Source organism: Microtus pennsylvanicus, chromosome 5, assembly GCF_037038515.1.
Source record: "Microtus pennsylvanicus isolate mMicPen1 chromosome 5, mMicPen1.hap1, whole genome shotgun sequence".
Classification (NCBI taxonomy): domain Eukaryota; kingdom Metazoa; phylum Chordata; class Mammalia; order Rodentia; family Cricetidae; genus Microtus; species Microtus pennsylvanicus.
In genome coordinates this window covers 65,405,302-65,420,628 of record NC_134583.1, presented here as the reverse complement: position 1 = coordinate 65,420,628, position 15,327 = coordinate 65,405,302, and the positions used below count along the sequence as shown (strand labels likewise).

Genomic DNA, 15,327 nt, shown 5'->3' with positions numbered 1-15,327 from the left:
GGTCCAACTTCACCCATTCTATTACCATGCATTTTCATCTTCCACAATAACTAGAATCCAGCTATTGCAGATGTGTCAAAAAAGCAGATTCGCACAGCCACTTCACTCCATTACAGGAAAGACAATTGAGAAATGAAGGAGGAGACTTCATACGGTCTGGACACCCTGTCCACTAAAGCCTCCCACAAGAGATCAAAACTGTCACCTAGGGGAAAGCTATGACTGGTATGTCAGCAACAACAAGTCCAAACTGGATGGTGTAGACCAAGACCATACATCTTAATCCAGGCTCCTGGGCACCACAGATGACACCCAATACTCAGGGTCCCTTGAACACACAGGCATTTTGTACCCCACTTTCTCTTCTTGGGATGTCCTGCCTTTGCTATTATCCCCAAGAATGAAGAGGATCATATGAGTTTCCCTTTATAATTTCCCTTGCAAATAAGAAAATAACAACGCAAAACAATAAGGAAACAACTTGCAGAGAGATAAGGGGAGAAAAACCCAATCAACAGCCCTCTGTAAATCCCTGGGCAGTGTCACAGCTTTCCAATCCACCCAGCCATCATCTCGTCCCAAAGTTATCACCTGGATGACTGAAAACTGCAAACCTTGTGTGACTCAGTATTGCAGTGCACTCTAAGATCGAGGATTGGCATCGAGTTTATTCAAAGCCCACAGAGAAACACAAGGTCTCCAGAGTCCCAAACCCAACACTGGTGAGCACCAAGCACAAGTATCTATCAGCACTAAGGCTACAGACAAACTTTCTAAGTTTGACTTTAAACCCCTACTCGTCCTCTCAAAGACTCAGTTTCACTGATGACATGAGATTATGTTAGACCCAGACAGAAGCTCAGGCATGTGCTGCCATTTCCCCTTTCTCTGCAGAGATGCCTTTTGTGGAATTTAATACCCTTGGCTATACAATACTCCAGTCTGGTGTTGAGAGTTCCTTGGGGGTGCAGCGAGACTATGAGCCAGCATTGTCAACCTCTTTATTCCCTGCATGAACCATGCTCCTGGTACACACAAAGTTGCTGTGGAGGGACTCATGAGGCGATGACCAGCATCAGCTTTGCCTCATCTTTCCTATCATCAGTTACACTCTCTGGTCACATTTATCTTGTTGTCAAACAAAGCTAAAAGTACCGTATTATCTCTATTTTCCATAAACACATCCTGAGCTGATGGTGAGATTATTATTTATACTTCAATACAATTTTTTTTTCCATTCAGTTGTGTCTTTCTAACTTTTCAGTTTGGTAAGATAGTTTTAAGTTGTGATTTCTTTTTTTTTTTTGTTTTTTTTTATTGAGAAAAGGAAGAAAAAAAAACAAGTATCCACCTCCCCCCAGCCTCCCATTTCCCTTCCCCTCCTCCCACCCTTCACCCCCTCCTCCCACCCTTCTCCCCCTCCTCCCACTCCTCTTCCCCTCCCTCTCCAGTCCAAAGAGCAGTCAGGGTTCCCTGCCCTGTGGCAAGTCCTAGGTCCTCCCCCCTCTGTCCATATCTAGGAAGGTGAACATCCAAACTGGCTAGGCTCCCACAAAGCCAGCACATTGCGTAGGATCAAAACCCCATGCCATTGTCCTTGGCTTCTCATCAGCCCTCATTGTTCGCCATGTTCGGAGAGTCCAGTTTTAACCCATGCTTTTTCAGTCACAGTCCAGCTGGCCTTGGTGAGCTCCCAATAGATCAGCTCCACTGTCTCAGTGGGTGGGTGCACCCCTCGTGGTCCCGACTTCTTTGCTCATGTTCTCCCTCCTTCTGCTCCTCATTGGGACCTTGGGAGCTCAGTCCAGTGCTCCAGTGTGGGTCTCTGTCTCTATCTCCATCCATCACCAGATGAAGGTTCTATGATGATATGCAAGATATTCGTCAGTATTGCTATAGGCTAGGGTCATTTCAGGTTCCCTATCCTCAGCTGCCCAAGGAACTAACTGGGGACCTCGGCTTGGGCTCCTGGGAGCCACTCTAGGTTCAAGTCTCTTGCCAACCCTATGGTGGCTCCCTTATTAAGTTGTGATTTCACTGGGCTTTTTAAATACCTACCATCCCAGCATGGCATATTCTGCTTACCTAATTACCAGACTTCTAGGTCCTCATAAAAATTACTGGTTAAAATATTGAAGCTGAACGAATGTGGAGGTGCACACCTATAATCTCAGCATTTGAGAGGCTGAGGTAGGAAGAGTTTGAGGCCAGGCTAAGCTACATAAAAGCTGTAAGGATACATAGCAAGGCTCACTCTGTCTCAAAAAGGAACAAATAAATAAATGAGTTGAAGATGGTAGTTCATGACTGTAGCCCTAGTTTTCAAAACAAAAGGAAACAAGAAACAATTTTTATCAGGACATAACTGAACACAAACCCAAGGGATAATGAATGGAAGTCACCCAATACATACAAAGAATTGCTCATTTCACCTAGAAATCTATACGCTGTTATTATCATCAACAGAACATATCTCTGTAGAAGGAGCATGGGCTGCTTCCCACCACTGGGCTAGCTTTACCTGAAATAATTACACAGAAACTGTATTCTTTTAAACACTGTGAGGCCCATTAGCTCTAACCTCTTACTGGCTAACTCTCACATCTTGATTAACCCATATCTAATAATCTGTGTAGTACCACGAGGTAGTGCCTTACCAGTAAGATCTTTTTGGGGGGGGGAGGTGGAGGTTCGAGACAGGGTTTCTCTGTGGCTTTGGAGCCTGTCCTGGAACTAGCTCTGTAGACCACGCTGGTCTCGAAGTCACAGAGATCCGCCTGCCTCTGCCTCCTGAGTGCTGGGATTAAAGGCGTGCGCCACCATCGCCCGGCACCAATAAGATCTTAACCTTCATCCATCTTGGAGAGGAGAGCTATGGCGACTGCCTCACTGCCTTCTTCCTCCCAGCATTCTGTTCTGTCTTCCCCGCCTATCCATGTTCTTGACCTATCAGGCCAAGCAGTTTTCTTTATTAATTAACCAATGAAAACAACAGATAGATATAAGACCCACCTCCATCATTTTCCCCTTTTCTGTTTAAACAAAAAAGAAGGCTTTAACTTTAACATAGCAAAATTACATATAACGAAACAGTTATCAAGTAAGAATTACAGTTACAATAATTATATCTATTTTATCTTTTATCATAACTAAGGAAACCTATAACTATTTATTCTTCAACTCCATCAAAGACTCCAGAAGGATATAATATTACCTAAGTAAACAAGAAATCCAAAACTCTAGAAATGACAGAGACATCTCGCTGCCTGTACAGTCACCCAAAGTTCCTCTGTACCACTGGGGTAACCATCTTTGGCCTTCAGGCCCATAGTATCCAGCAGACTTTTCCATGAAGCAGGAAATTTATGGGCATTTATTTTATGGGTGTTTTGCCTGCATTTATGTCTATATGAGGTGTCAAATCACTTTAAGCTGGATCACAGACAGTTGTGAGCTGCCATGTGGGTGCTGTAAATTAAACCCGGGCCTCTAGAACAGCCAGCACTCTTAACTACTGAGTCATCTCTCTAGCGCCCCCCCATCTTGCAGATTTTTTAAGATAATGCTTTTGGGGGGGGCAGGGGGAAAGCTTACCCTAAAAGTTTCAATTGTTGGGTTTTGAAAACCTCAAGTATTCTTAAAAAAAAATTAACATTATAACAGCTTCACCAAGAAACTGGGAAAAAGTTGAAGTCAGTCCTGTGGGTGAATGGATTAAGAAACTCAGTTTACAGGTGCTGAATAGAACTGTGCTACAGTATCATGGAGGAATCTTAAGTCACGTGGCTAAGTCTAAGAAACCAACACATGAGTCTAACAAGGCTGCTGAGATTTCACTGAATGATCCACACAGGTGCCCTTCTGAAAAGAATGAAACTAGAGAGAGTGAGGATGTCGGTGGATGCTAAGGTCGTGGAGAGGGGTGGAGATCGATGCATAAGAATACAGTAGAGCATTGTTAAGACACTGGACGCATCCTAAATGACACTATGATGGATGATATGTGTCGCAACCCACAGAATGTGCATCAGCAGGTGTGGCCTTAAACCAAGACAGCTTTCTGGTAAGAGGTTTTGTACAGAGAGCACTGTGTGCCTGTTGAGGTGGAGGGTGGGTGGGCCACTTTAGTATCTTCACTACTTCTCCAAAAACTAAAATTTATATTAAACTATCCCCACTCTCTGATATCACTGCATTCTTGTTTCCAAAATTAGAACAACGGATTGAGAGTCATTATGGAGGGATGTTCACCACAGTTCACACCCAGTCCACATGAATTCTGGGGCTCATGAAATCCATTCTTGACATTTTCCTGTCAGGTCAACTCCATTGTCAAGGGCTTCGAAGTGATACAAGTCCAGGCTGCCACATACGTAGCTCCAACAAGATGCCAGTGGAAGGTAAAACCCCCTGCTGAGGACACTACCAGTATCACAACAACTGAAATGCCACTAAGGACTTTCTCTTCAGTAACATTTGATCCTTAGAGCTCTTTCAGAGTGGTTAGTGAAAGAACATTCTTTCTTGTCTCTTAGATCTGATTCCATCTGGAATTAGGCCAGGTTAGACCATTATGGTCCACTTGATTCTCATGCTGGCACATCTATAGGTTTGTTTTGTAACAAGGTCTGGCTATGTAGCCCAAGCCAGCCCTGACCTGAAGGCCCTTCTGTTTCCCCCTCCTATGTGATAGGATTGTAAGTGTGTACCACTATGCCTGGCTCTACCTCTGTGTTCTGAAGATTCTGCTTTCTATCTAACCCCCAAACAAACATCATCAGTTCCATAGCTGTTTCTGTTAGGAAGAGGCTTCTAGACCCCACGTAAGAGCCTGGCTACCTACTCTCAATCCTGAAATGCCTTATAATATCCATTGAGCAGAAGGCTAATGAACAAAACAGGAAATAGACATCAAGAAGTAAGTAGGAAACACATCTATCTGAGATGTAAAAATCAAGAGTCTCAAGGTCAACAGGCATTGCAGCAATCACCTGACCTTCTTAGGAAAGCTCTGAAGACTATCACCAGCCCTGGAAAAGTCAGGTTGGTACTCCTGGGTGTGGACAAAGCATACAAGCAGATAAATCTGCAAAGACCATTGTGACAACTGGCATAAAGTCCATACAGAAAGATCAACCTTCACCATGGCATCTGAATTTTGCTTTCTGCTCAGAGAAACTATGGAAATGCAGATTTTCTTTGTCTATAATAAATCTCACTTCAAACGTAACTGAAGGTGGAAAGTCAACAGAAGGCACCTCTGTTTGGGGTGATGTTTCATCTGAGAACCAATTATCACTAGGAAGAGTGTTTGAGAATTAGGGAAACTAACCTTTTCTAATCTGCTGTCTAAGAGAGAGTCCTCTGCAGCCAATCAATAATGGTTGTGGTGAAGAGGCCCGCCAGAAGTCTCTCTCTTCGCCTCCACATCAGTAATTAAACCCGGTTTAATGAGATTGCCCGAGAGCTGGGTGTCTGTCTGAGTGCAGAAGCAGACAGCAGCAGTGAGTGAGAGCGACTTGCACAGGAAGCACATATCCAAGCAAAACAGCAGCTGAAGCTGTTAGATGTGAGTCATCCCAAGCCTCTCCAAAAAAACATGAGCTGTAGAACTGGAAAGCAGTTGCCTGCTTGCATAAACAGGTAGCTATGGTTACCTGTCACAGTGACCATGAACAAAGGATGGAAAGGGGAGAAAGTCAATGGTGGTCTGCTCCTTCCTCTCATTTTTGGAGCGAATTCCTAAATCTCACCATTCTTTTCGAGAATGCTATCTGAAGCCTGGGTTTGGGCTCCAGACATTACTCAGCCTAAGGGTAGTTTAACCCTTCCACCTTGGACAGGACTCTTCATGCAATGAAGTCGTGTTAAGTGGGACAGCGAGAACAAGCAAGCACTGGAGAGCTTTCTGCAGTAGAGTGGACCTTACTTTTAGGGCAAAGCACAGTGATGGTCCCCTTGCTAACATCTGCTCTAGCAAGTATGCACTGCTGGGGGGGGCAGTAGTGTCCCTCCAGGTAAGAAGAGCCCACATGAGGAAGCTGTCAGGTTGCTAGGAGTTACAGAGTGGGAAGGACTCAACTATACTTGTCAAGAAGCAGGTGGCAAAATCGACAGCCACCATAGACTAAAAGCAGTAGACTATCAGCCAAGGACGACAAATAGGAAGAGTAGTTACAGGGTCCACACAACACACGTCTCCAGCTATGGAGAGTAAAGATTAGGGAGATGAGTGTCAATACATATTTGCCCCCTTTTCTTGAAAAACCACCTTGGGGGGTCCCAGGTCCCTCATAAATGAACTATTTCTTCAAAATGTGAACTTTGGAAGCAGATGCAGCCTCCACCACATCCCCTGGAAGAGCTGGAAAGCCTTGGACGCGCCTCAGCAGCTGGGGTGTTGGCACCCCCAGTTGGAGCCATATGGCTTGCTTCACTGCACATAAATTACCTTTGGGCACTTAAGCTAAACAAAAGGTGTAAAATAATTCTGCACTTGAACAACAGCCTCCCCTTCCCAGAACCGTTTTCCACCAAACAGAATCTATCTGCATAAGCCTGTGCCAAATGCATCCCAGCCAGCGACTCTGTGATTTAAGGTCAGCTATTTCTTGTCTCCGTCCTCCATAATGAAGCCAGTCACATTTTATTGCCAAATGGCCCTGGTAATGCCTCTGTAACTGCCCATCCAAGGTGCTTCTGCTTTCGGGAATAAAGAACGAATCTGAATTTCACCAAGATAAACTCGTGGCTCGGTCAATACATCGAATGGTTATCGCTTGCGCCCCGCACTTTATCTATTTTTAGGCCTTGTTCCCGAAAGGAAATAAAAATGTATTACCTGCATGTGGAGGGCCTGGGGGAGTGGAGCAGCATCTGGGAACTATTTCCTGGAGGGCAGGGAGGCAAACACAGCAAGGCCCTCATGGCTGGTGGAGAAGAATGCAATAGTTATGAGAAGGGGTGTGGGGGGTTACAGAAGACAAAAGTCCCTGCCTGTAGCACCAGCCTCGCATGTGACAGGCATTTACTCAAGGCTGGTCCTCGGTGCTGCAAGCATTTCCAGGGAAAGAACTGAAGACTTGCAGGGTGGTTTCATTTGAAATCTTTGCTAGAATGGGCTCTAGTTCTCTTGAGAAACTCACACTATTCTGCCCCTTTTGGGGTGGCCTATCACTCTGTTTCATACATGAAGTAAGCGTGATGCTCAAATACCAGAGTGTCAATCCCAAAACAAGCTTTTAGAGACTAAATATTACCTCCAAATTCTCTCTCTCTCTCTCTCTCTCTCTCTCTCTCTCTCTCTCTCTCTCTCTCTCTCTCTCTCTCTCATTCTCTGTCACTCTCTCTAGCTTTATCGATGGCACTTACTCTCCTGCTGTGGATCATTTCCTGTTTGTTTTGTTTTGATGTTTTGTTTGTTTATGTTTTGCTCTTCTTTTGAGGCAAATAGTCACTCTCTATATATCCTCAAAGTCAGCAATATTCAGGCCTCAGCTTTTTAAATGCTGCAAACATTTTTGGGGGCTTTTTGTCACTGACAGAATATGTGATATACACCATTGAAGCTCACGGTCTGAGCAGGTTTCTCCTTGATTTGTCCCCACGCACTCATTACAACATCATGGCGCCAGGAGCGCGTGGCAGAGAAGAGTTGTACAGTTAGCACAGCAGACCGAAAGCAGAGAACAGTGAAAAGAGAGGAAGTGAACAGAGACCTCACTCATGGACCCACCCCACTTCTGCTAGCTATGCCGCACCTCCTAAAGTTCCACACCCTCTAAAAATAGTGTTAACAAGGTAGAGCAAAGCAATGAGAGCGTGAGCCTGTGGGGGTATTTCCTATTTAATCCATCATGAACACCAATGTATAAGACGGTGGTTGCTCCACTGGCTGAGGTTCTGGAGTGAAAAGAAGCAGAACAGAGCCATCAGCCCAACCAGGATGGACACAGGACAAAAGTGATGAGATCAACCCTCGTGTCTCATGCTGCTGAGACCCAGGCGGTGCATGTGCTATAATTCCAAGGCTGGGAATTTTTCTTTCTCTGGGAAAAGCCAGAAACTGTTAACACTCAGGACTCTCCAGGAGATGGAAAAAAGAGGAGTTTATATTTACCTCCCATCTGTCACTCACACCGAATTACACTGGATCCAGTCATACCTGAAGCCTTCATTACCCCTTTGAATTTTTTGAGTTAATTGAGTGCTCTGTTATCAAAGTCAGCTTGAATGTCTTCCTGTCACTCACAAGTAAGAGTTCCCAACATTTTGAAAAGAGAGAACGGTATTTCTCAAATAGAAGCTGTCAATAGCATAGGGGTCTCCAGAATTTCTGTAGGAAAGGATCAAAACAGGAAAGCCAGGAAATACGTGTCTGGCCTCACACGTCGTGTTAGAAGAGTCCGTTCTTTCCATGCTGGCCTCATCCAGGACCGCTGACGCTCTCTGGGGTAAGGCTTTGAAATCAACAGGAACACCCTTGAGTTTTCCACTTAGGATGAGCTAAACACATCAGCCATTCCTTCTCCTTTCCTGGTGCCCTTTGAGGATCACATTTGCCTTGAGATTGTGGTAATAATACCGGCTTTCCAAATGCTTCCTTCCAGTCAAGGCCACATCACCTGAGACATGTTCCCTCAGAGAATCCAATCACTTCACAGCCAAGTTCATCCTAAAGCAGCCCCAGTCCCTGCCTCTGGACTTCACATGGAGCTAAGGATACAAGAAAGATCATCATCGGGGTCATGGATTAGGGAATGAGGCTAGAAAAGCTACAGTAGACTTAGAACACACCCAGAATTCCTTCTGTACGTGTTTGAAGATGACTTTTAACCTCCGTGTGCCTCAGTTTCATCTCTGAGGCAGGGTGGCCTTCACTGTCCTCCTCCTTCTAGTTCTTTTTTTTCTCCCCCACTGGGTTCCTGCACTTGAATTGCACTCTCAGCCCAAGCCCGCTTGGAATTAGTGCTGTCTTAATGCTCTTCCCTGCTCAGGCAGAATGCTGAACACTCATCATCCCTCCGTGGCTACATCATCTTTGACTTGACCTTCTCGATTGCCTTCAAGGCTGTAGATAAAAAATGCTTGGATTGGATCAGTGCTCAGAGCTCAGCTGACCTTGTGGCCAGGAGGACTCATAACACAAAAGCAGGGCAAATGTCAGGCCTGGGACACTGGATCAAGACACGCTTACAAAACAGGGAAAGGGTCAACTATTCCTCCCGAGACCTTAGGGAGATGTTAAAAAGCAATATAAATCAATACAAATAAGCATATAGAGGTTTTGTTAGGATGTAGGGCAACATCCTGGAGGCACAGAGAAGGACCCTGTGAATTCCTGGTGGTGCACAATGGAGAGGAAGCTGCCGGATTGGGACAGCTCTCCTTTTCAGCTACATTATCATAAACATTGTTTTGTTGCTTGCATCCTTCCCTGTTTTTCTGTATTTGGTTGTTATAACCAATCTCTTTATCAAGAATGGGTTCTTTGATATTTATTTTTTTAAAAAACAGAAAAACCAAGTATGTGTTATACTATTTAAAGCATGAAAGTGGACCCCTTGACTAAATGGGTACATAGCATCTAGGTAAGGACAGAGGGAAAAGCAATAATAGGCTGACGAGGAGCTTATCCACGATTAGTGGATTGTGGCCACTGGGTGGCACAGCATTGGCCGTGAAATAAATCTGTCACATTATTTCTCAGAAGACGGGCTGCTGGAGATGCATAATAAGCTCCGAGCAGCTGAATGAATAGAAGTGGGCAGAGCCTTAGCCCTGCAATGTGTGGTCCTGTAGATGCCCGTGACTGAGTCTGTAACTAGAGTCTGGCTCCCCATATGGAGAGCAGAGAGTAACACTGGACACATCCACGGGCTTTCCAGGACAGAGTGCTAAGAAGGCACTTCCAGCCTTCCCACCCCCTGGATGGGGCTTTGTGAGTGAAACTCAGCGGCTGTAAACCCACACTCTATTTCTTCTGTGTTGCTGATGAAGTTGAATAAGGGCCTTGTCTTTTCTACTCACAGCCACATCAGCACTGACACGAGGCTGATCAATACTCACTTACTGGATTGGTGGGTGGGCTATAGAGGCAACAGAGGATTTATAATGAAATATCAGAAAATCTTAGGAAAATAAGAAAACAGTGATCTGAGGCCAAGAAATCAACGTTTCCTGAACCAGAGGGCTATTTGCTTTGTTGTCCCATAGTCCTTATGCCTCCCTAATGCTTACACACGGCCCAGTTCATGTCTACCCATCAAATGCCATCACATAGGCAGCTCAGCTTCTTGATCAGGATTTATACTATTGTGAGGATGCTCTAAGACTGGTAATAGAGTAAGTAAAGTCTACCCTCATCTCTGCAGTGTATCTATCATGAAGAGTCAGAAACGTCATGTGAATTGTGACTTCTTAAGATTTCTGGGTCTTTCTATGACCAAGTGTCTTGGGGGGATAGGGAAAATAATTCTTGAAAGTCCATGAGGTCATCATCTTCTTTTTCTTACTTTGAATATCCTCCAAATATTGAGTCTGAGTCATTCAACAATGAAAATAATCTAGTCCAGTTTTTCTACGAAGCTCTCAAGAGATCTTACCCTACAAAAATGATTTACAAAAGATAAGTTAGTTATTATAACATCACATCCCACTAGACCATTGACTGCAAGCAATCAATAGGGAAGAAATCAAGCAGATGATCTTGCTGATCAAGAAAATCAAATAACTTCACACTAAATTAGCGAAAGACCTTACAGTACTTGACGACTCTTCCAAGTGCCCCTAAAGCAAATGGGGTGCACAGTGATCAAAAAACATGACAACTGAAGTGTACAGACCTGTCATGACCCCAGAGAAGCCATCGTACTTGGCTCTCGTAGACAGGCTTAAGCATATGACTATCACTGACATTTTGTGGTTTAAACAATGGATTTCTAAGCTACGGAGGCAAGGTTTGAGGTCAGAGCCTGACATACTCGAACTGGTCATTAACCTCTCAGCTTAAGCCTCATCACCACCTGCACTTGCTACTAATAATGGTCACCTTCGCTTGAATACATGTGAAAATTAAACAATTGTGAGGTTCCGGTATGAACATTAACAATGGAAGACAAGCGAAAAGAGTTAATTTGTTACTTTTGCCCACAGGGTTAAAAAACAGCGACAACAAAAACTGGTATGAACAAACCATGGAGGAAAGATGAATTTTTCTCACTGTTTCAGAGATTTGCTTCCTCATGGTGAGACGGAAGTGGTAGAGTGGTGTGCAGACAGGAAGCAGAGCAAAGCCACCATAAGAAGGGACCATGACTGGATGAGGCACAGCATCCAGAGACACATCCCCGGTGACTTTTCTTCCAACCAGGTCCCACTGTTCACAGTTCCATCACTATTCTATAAGTCTATTTAGATTCTGAATCATTCTATGGCTTAAACCCTTCATTAAGTCAGAAAATTCATAATGTAATCATCTCTGGAAAAGGTCTCAAAGACACACCCTGAGGCATTCTTCACATGTAACCTAGGTAGCAATCTTAATTTGATTGTCTTAGGGTTCCTGTTGCCATGAAGAGAAACCATGACCATGGCAACTCTTACAAAGGAAAATACTTTACTTGGGGTGGCTTACATTTGAGCTTTAGTTCATTATCATCAAGGTGGGACATGGTGACACGTAGGCGACATGAAGCTGGAGAAGTAGCTGAGAGTCCTACATCTCCATTGGCAGGCAACAGGAAGAGGCCTGTCTCATTAAGCATTGTTTGAGCATATATGAGACATCAAGGCTCACCTCTACAGGAAGAGATCTATCTCACTGAGCATGGCGTGAGCATAAATGAGAACGCAAAACCCACCTCCAACAAGACCACACCTACTCTAACAAGGTCATATGACTGGGGGCTGATTTCTTTCAAACCACCACACCTGTCAAGTTGAACACAAAGTTTAAAAATCACGGTCAATGTTCAGTATATGTTAGTTAAGATGCTCTACAGAGAAATGATGTGAATGTAAGCCCTAGCTCATGCGATGAACTTAATGTATACTTAGACTGCTCCAGTTTACCCACCATACATAAGACTTCTCCTAGAGCCCCAGAGTAAAAGAGCAGTTCATGGAAATGATACTTAGAAAAACACACACACACAGCAATGATCAGATCACTTAACAAATATGTACAAAGAATACTGGACTGTGAGAGGACGGAAGTACTCCTCCAAGGGGAGCATCAAGTTCACAGAGAAACAAATCTCCCTCCATAGTTGGATTACTGGTTGCTTGGGGCTGGGAGTGGGAATGCAGATTGCTTAGAAAGAGCACAGAAGAGCTAGCCAGGGAGAAAAAAAATGCTCTAAACTGGATGGGAATAGTAGCAACTCTCAACTTTCTAAAAGGGCTTACAGTAAGTGCAGTGATTTCACGTAAACCCTCTCTCATGAAAATTAGCAGATGGGACATCATTTGACGCCTTCAGGATGGGTATTGTACAGGAAGACAGGATTTTATTTCCTGAAGAAGAGTTTGGTATAGGAGTAAAGGCTGAGACAAGGTTGAATTTTCCTGATCGGAAGTTCGTGTCATGGCAAGAAAAGGGAAAGATGAAAGCTGTGGAGAGCGCGAGATGGGCTGAGGCAGGGGCATTCTATGCATAGGTAGACCTCTGCATCACCCATCCCCGGCAGTGCCCAGCCTCAGTTGTTTGTCATTCTGTCGCTCAATTTCATGGCAGGCTTTGGCTTTGCAGAGGACACATCTGAGCAGACTGTTTAAAACCCTAAATCCCCTTATAGGACATGAGAGGAGAGTGAAGTGTTTGATTTCTCTGATGCTTCCCTTGTCGAAGCGTCCCCTTCACTGGTACTTAGGGGATTTGCGGCTTCTTTGCTGAACCGACACAAGAGGGTTTTTCTGCTTAATCCCCAGATCTTTTGAGTTTGGGCTGCATTCAGCTTTGTTTCATGAGCATCACAAGGTAATCTGTGACACCGAGTTTCGAGCTTTGGAACAGGGACTGAGCTAGGAGAAATCAAGGTGCTCAAAAAGCATTTAAAGATGAGAAAGCCAAGACTGAGAGCAGCGACTCTTGGAGCCTCTGGCAAGGTCACAATTTCCCTTCCAACTGCCAGTTGGACTCTACTTCATAAGACAGGGTTACACTGTGTTACACCACTGTCATGGAATCCAGTGCTAGGACCCCTGGCCCCCACCTAGGCACATCAGACAGGTTCTCTTGAGTTTGGAAATGAAGACTTTTAATTATTATTGGTTGGTCACAAACCCTTAACCCACAGAGAAGTAGGCACTATGTCTTCTAAAATACTTACATCTGTACTACAGAATGATCAAACTGACTCCCATCTTCCATTCTCAACTGCTGCCAGGCACAAGAGTCTCATCTTTTCGAATTAGTTCCCCTTTATCAGAATTCTGGGGTGTATATAATGCCTCCTGTGCTTCCAAGAAATTTGACTATGTTCGTAAACCATGTCTAAGGGCACCTTTTTCAAACCACGATGGAAAACTGACATTAGCCCTGCTCTCCCACTGGCCAGAATGTCCATCATCCAAAATGGCAGATGGTTACTGTGCAATCAGTCCAGACAATCAGACAAAACTCAAATGGCAGTTTCCAGAAGCAAGTCTACTTCAAGTTCAATTTAAAAGGCTTTATTTTTAAACATTTACTTTTTTTTCCTTATGTGTATTTTGTGTGCCCACATAAATTTGTGTGCATCGTGTGTATGCAGCACCCAGAGGTTGGAAGAGGGAACCATATCCCCTGCAACTGGAGTTTCAGGAAGTTGTAAGCAGCTATATGGGTGCTAGGAATGGAACCTGGGTTCTTTGTAAGCCTTGGGGGGGCAGGGCTTCATTTTGTAATAGATAGGACATGTGTAGCACAGAAATCTGAAATCCAAAGACAGATTGAAAAAGGAAGGTAGGAATCAGATACCCAAGACTTTCTAAGAAGTAAAGATGATCTAATAATATGTTTTGCTTTAATGATTACTCTATGAGAACGGATAAAACAGTAAAATGCTTAGAATAGTAAGAACTTGAACAAAATAAGTATCAGGAACTGTTAGTAAATAATACGAATTATTACTAATTCCAAGTGCAACTGAAAGTAGTTGACAAAATTTCTAGCAGAGGTGTGACTTCACCTCCTCCCTGGATGTGGAACAGAGGACAACCTTGTTGGGTATCAGAGGCAGATGGAATGCTACTGCTACCTTGAAAGTTAGAGAAGAGAGTACTTTCCGTGCACTGGCATCAGTAGGTATGTGCAGGAGCTGATAAATCTGCAAGATATTCAACAATTAAGCAGGACATGGTCACGGGTTGATTGTAAGGAATAAATAAGCAGATAGCTCCAAGTTGACTCTCAGATTTTATGAAGACCAACTGGATAGTTGATCATGTCATTTTTCTTTATTTTATTTTGTTTTTAGAGATTATAATCTAACTACAACATTTATCCCTTCTCTTTCCTCTTTCTAAACCTTCCCATATACCCCTTGCTGTTATCCTTCAAATTCGTGGCCTCTTTCTTCACCAGTTGCTATTGCATGTGCATATACATATACATTCCATAATATAACATGCTGAGTCCATATAATATTGCATGCATTTATCTTGACTGATCATTTGGCACTGAACAACCAATTAGTGTATCCTGCTGACAGCTTTCCCCAGTTGTCTGTCGTTCAGTATGTAGGATTGAGGCCATATGAACTCTTCTCTAACCAGTTTGGCACATTCATTGGTGCCATCCATGTTCAACTCACATATGGGCAATAATGCTTGTGAGATTTTATGGGCATACTTCTGACATTATTAGAAAATACTGTCTCAAAGCAGATCCCCCGATCTTCTGACTTGTAAAATCTTTCTGCTCCATCATCTGCAATGCTCCCTGAGCCTTGGGTATGGGAGTATTTTCAGGATGTACCCATTGGGACTACACTCCACAACTGCATTTTGATTGGTTGTGGTTTCTGTAATGGTGGTTTCCATCTGCTTCAAAGAAGTTTCTTTTTTTTTAATTTATTTATTTGTTAAAGATTTCTGTCTCTTCCCTGCCACCGCCTCCCATTTCCCTCTCCCTCCCCCAATTAAGTCCCCCCTCCTCAGCCCGAAAAGCAATCAAGGTTCCCTGTCCTGTGGGAAGTCCAAGGAACCCCCACCTCCATCCAGGTCTAGTAAGTTGAGCATCCAAATTGCCTAGGCTCCCACAAAGCCAGTGCGTGCAGTAGGATCAGAAACCCATTGCCATTGTTCTTGAGATCTCAGTAGTCCTCATTGTCCGCTATGTTCAGA

At 44.0% G+C, this 15,327-nt stretch overlaps 1 protein-coding gene across 4 annotated transcripts in view; it reads right to left on the bottom strand.

Moving 5' to 3' along the window:
* Nucleotides 1–15,327, bottom strand: part of Hs3st4 (heparan sulfate-glucosamine 3-sulfotransferase 4) — a 423,734-nt gene that overhangs the window by 173,951 nt on the left and 234,456 nt on the right. Inside the window, exon 2 of one of the 4 annotated variants that reach the window (XM_075972130.1) lies at nucleotides 6,842–6,929. The exons of the other annotated variants lie outside the window; for them this stretch is intronic. Within the exon in view, the coding sequence (XP_075828245.1) occupies nucleotides 6,842–6,927 (86 nt within the window). The 5' untranslated portion in view covers nucleotides 6,928–6,929. The remainder of the gene's footprint in view (nucleotides 1–6,841; nucleotides 6,930–15,327) is intronic. 4 annotated transcript variants of the gene reach the window in all.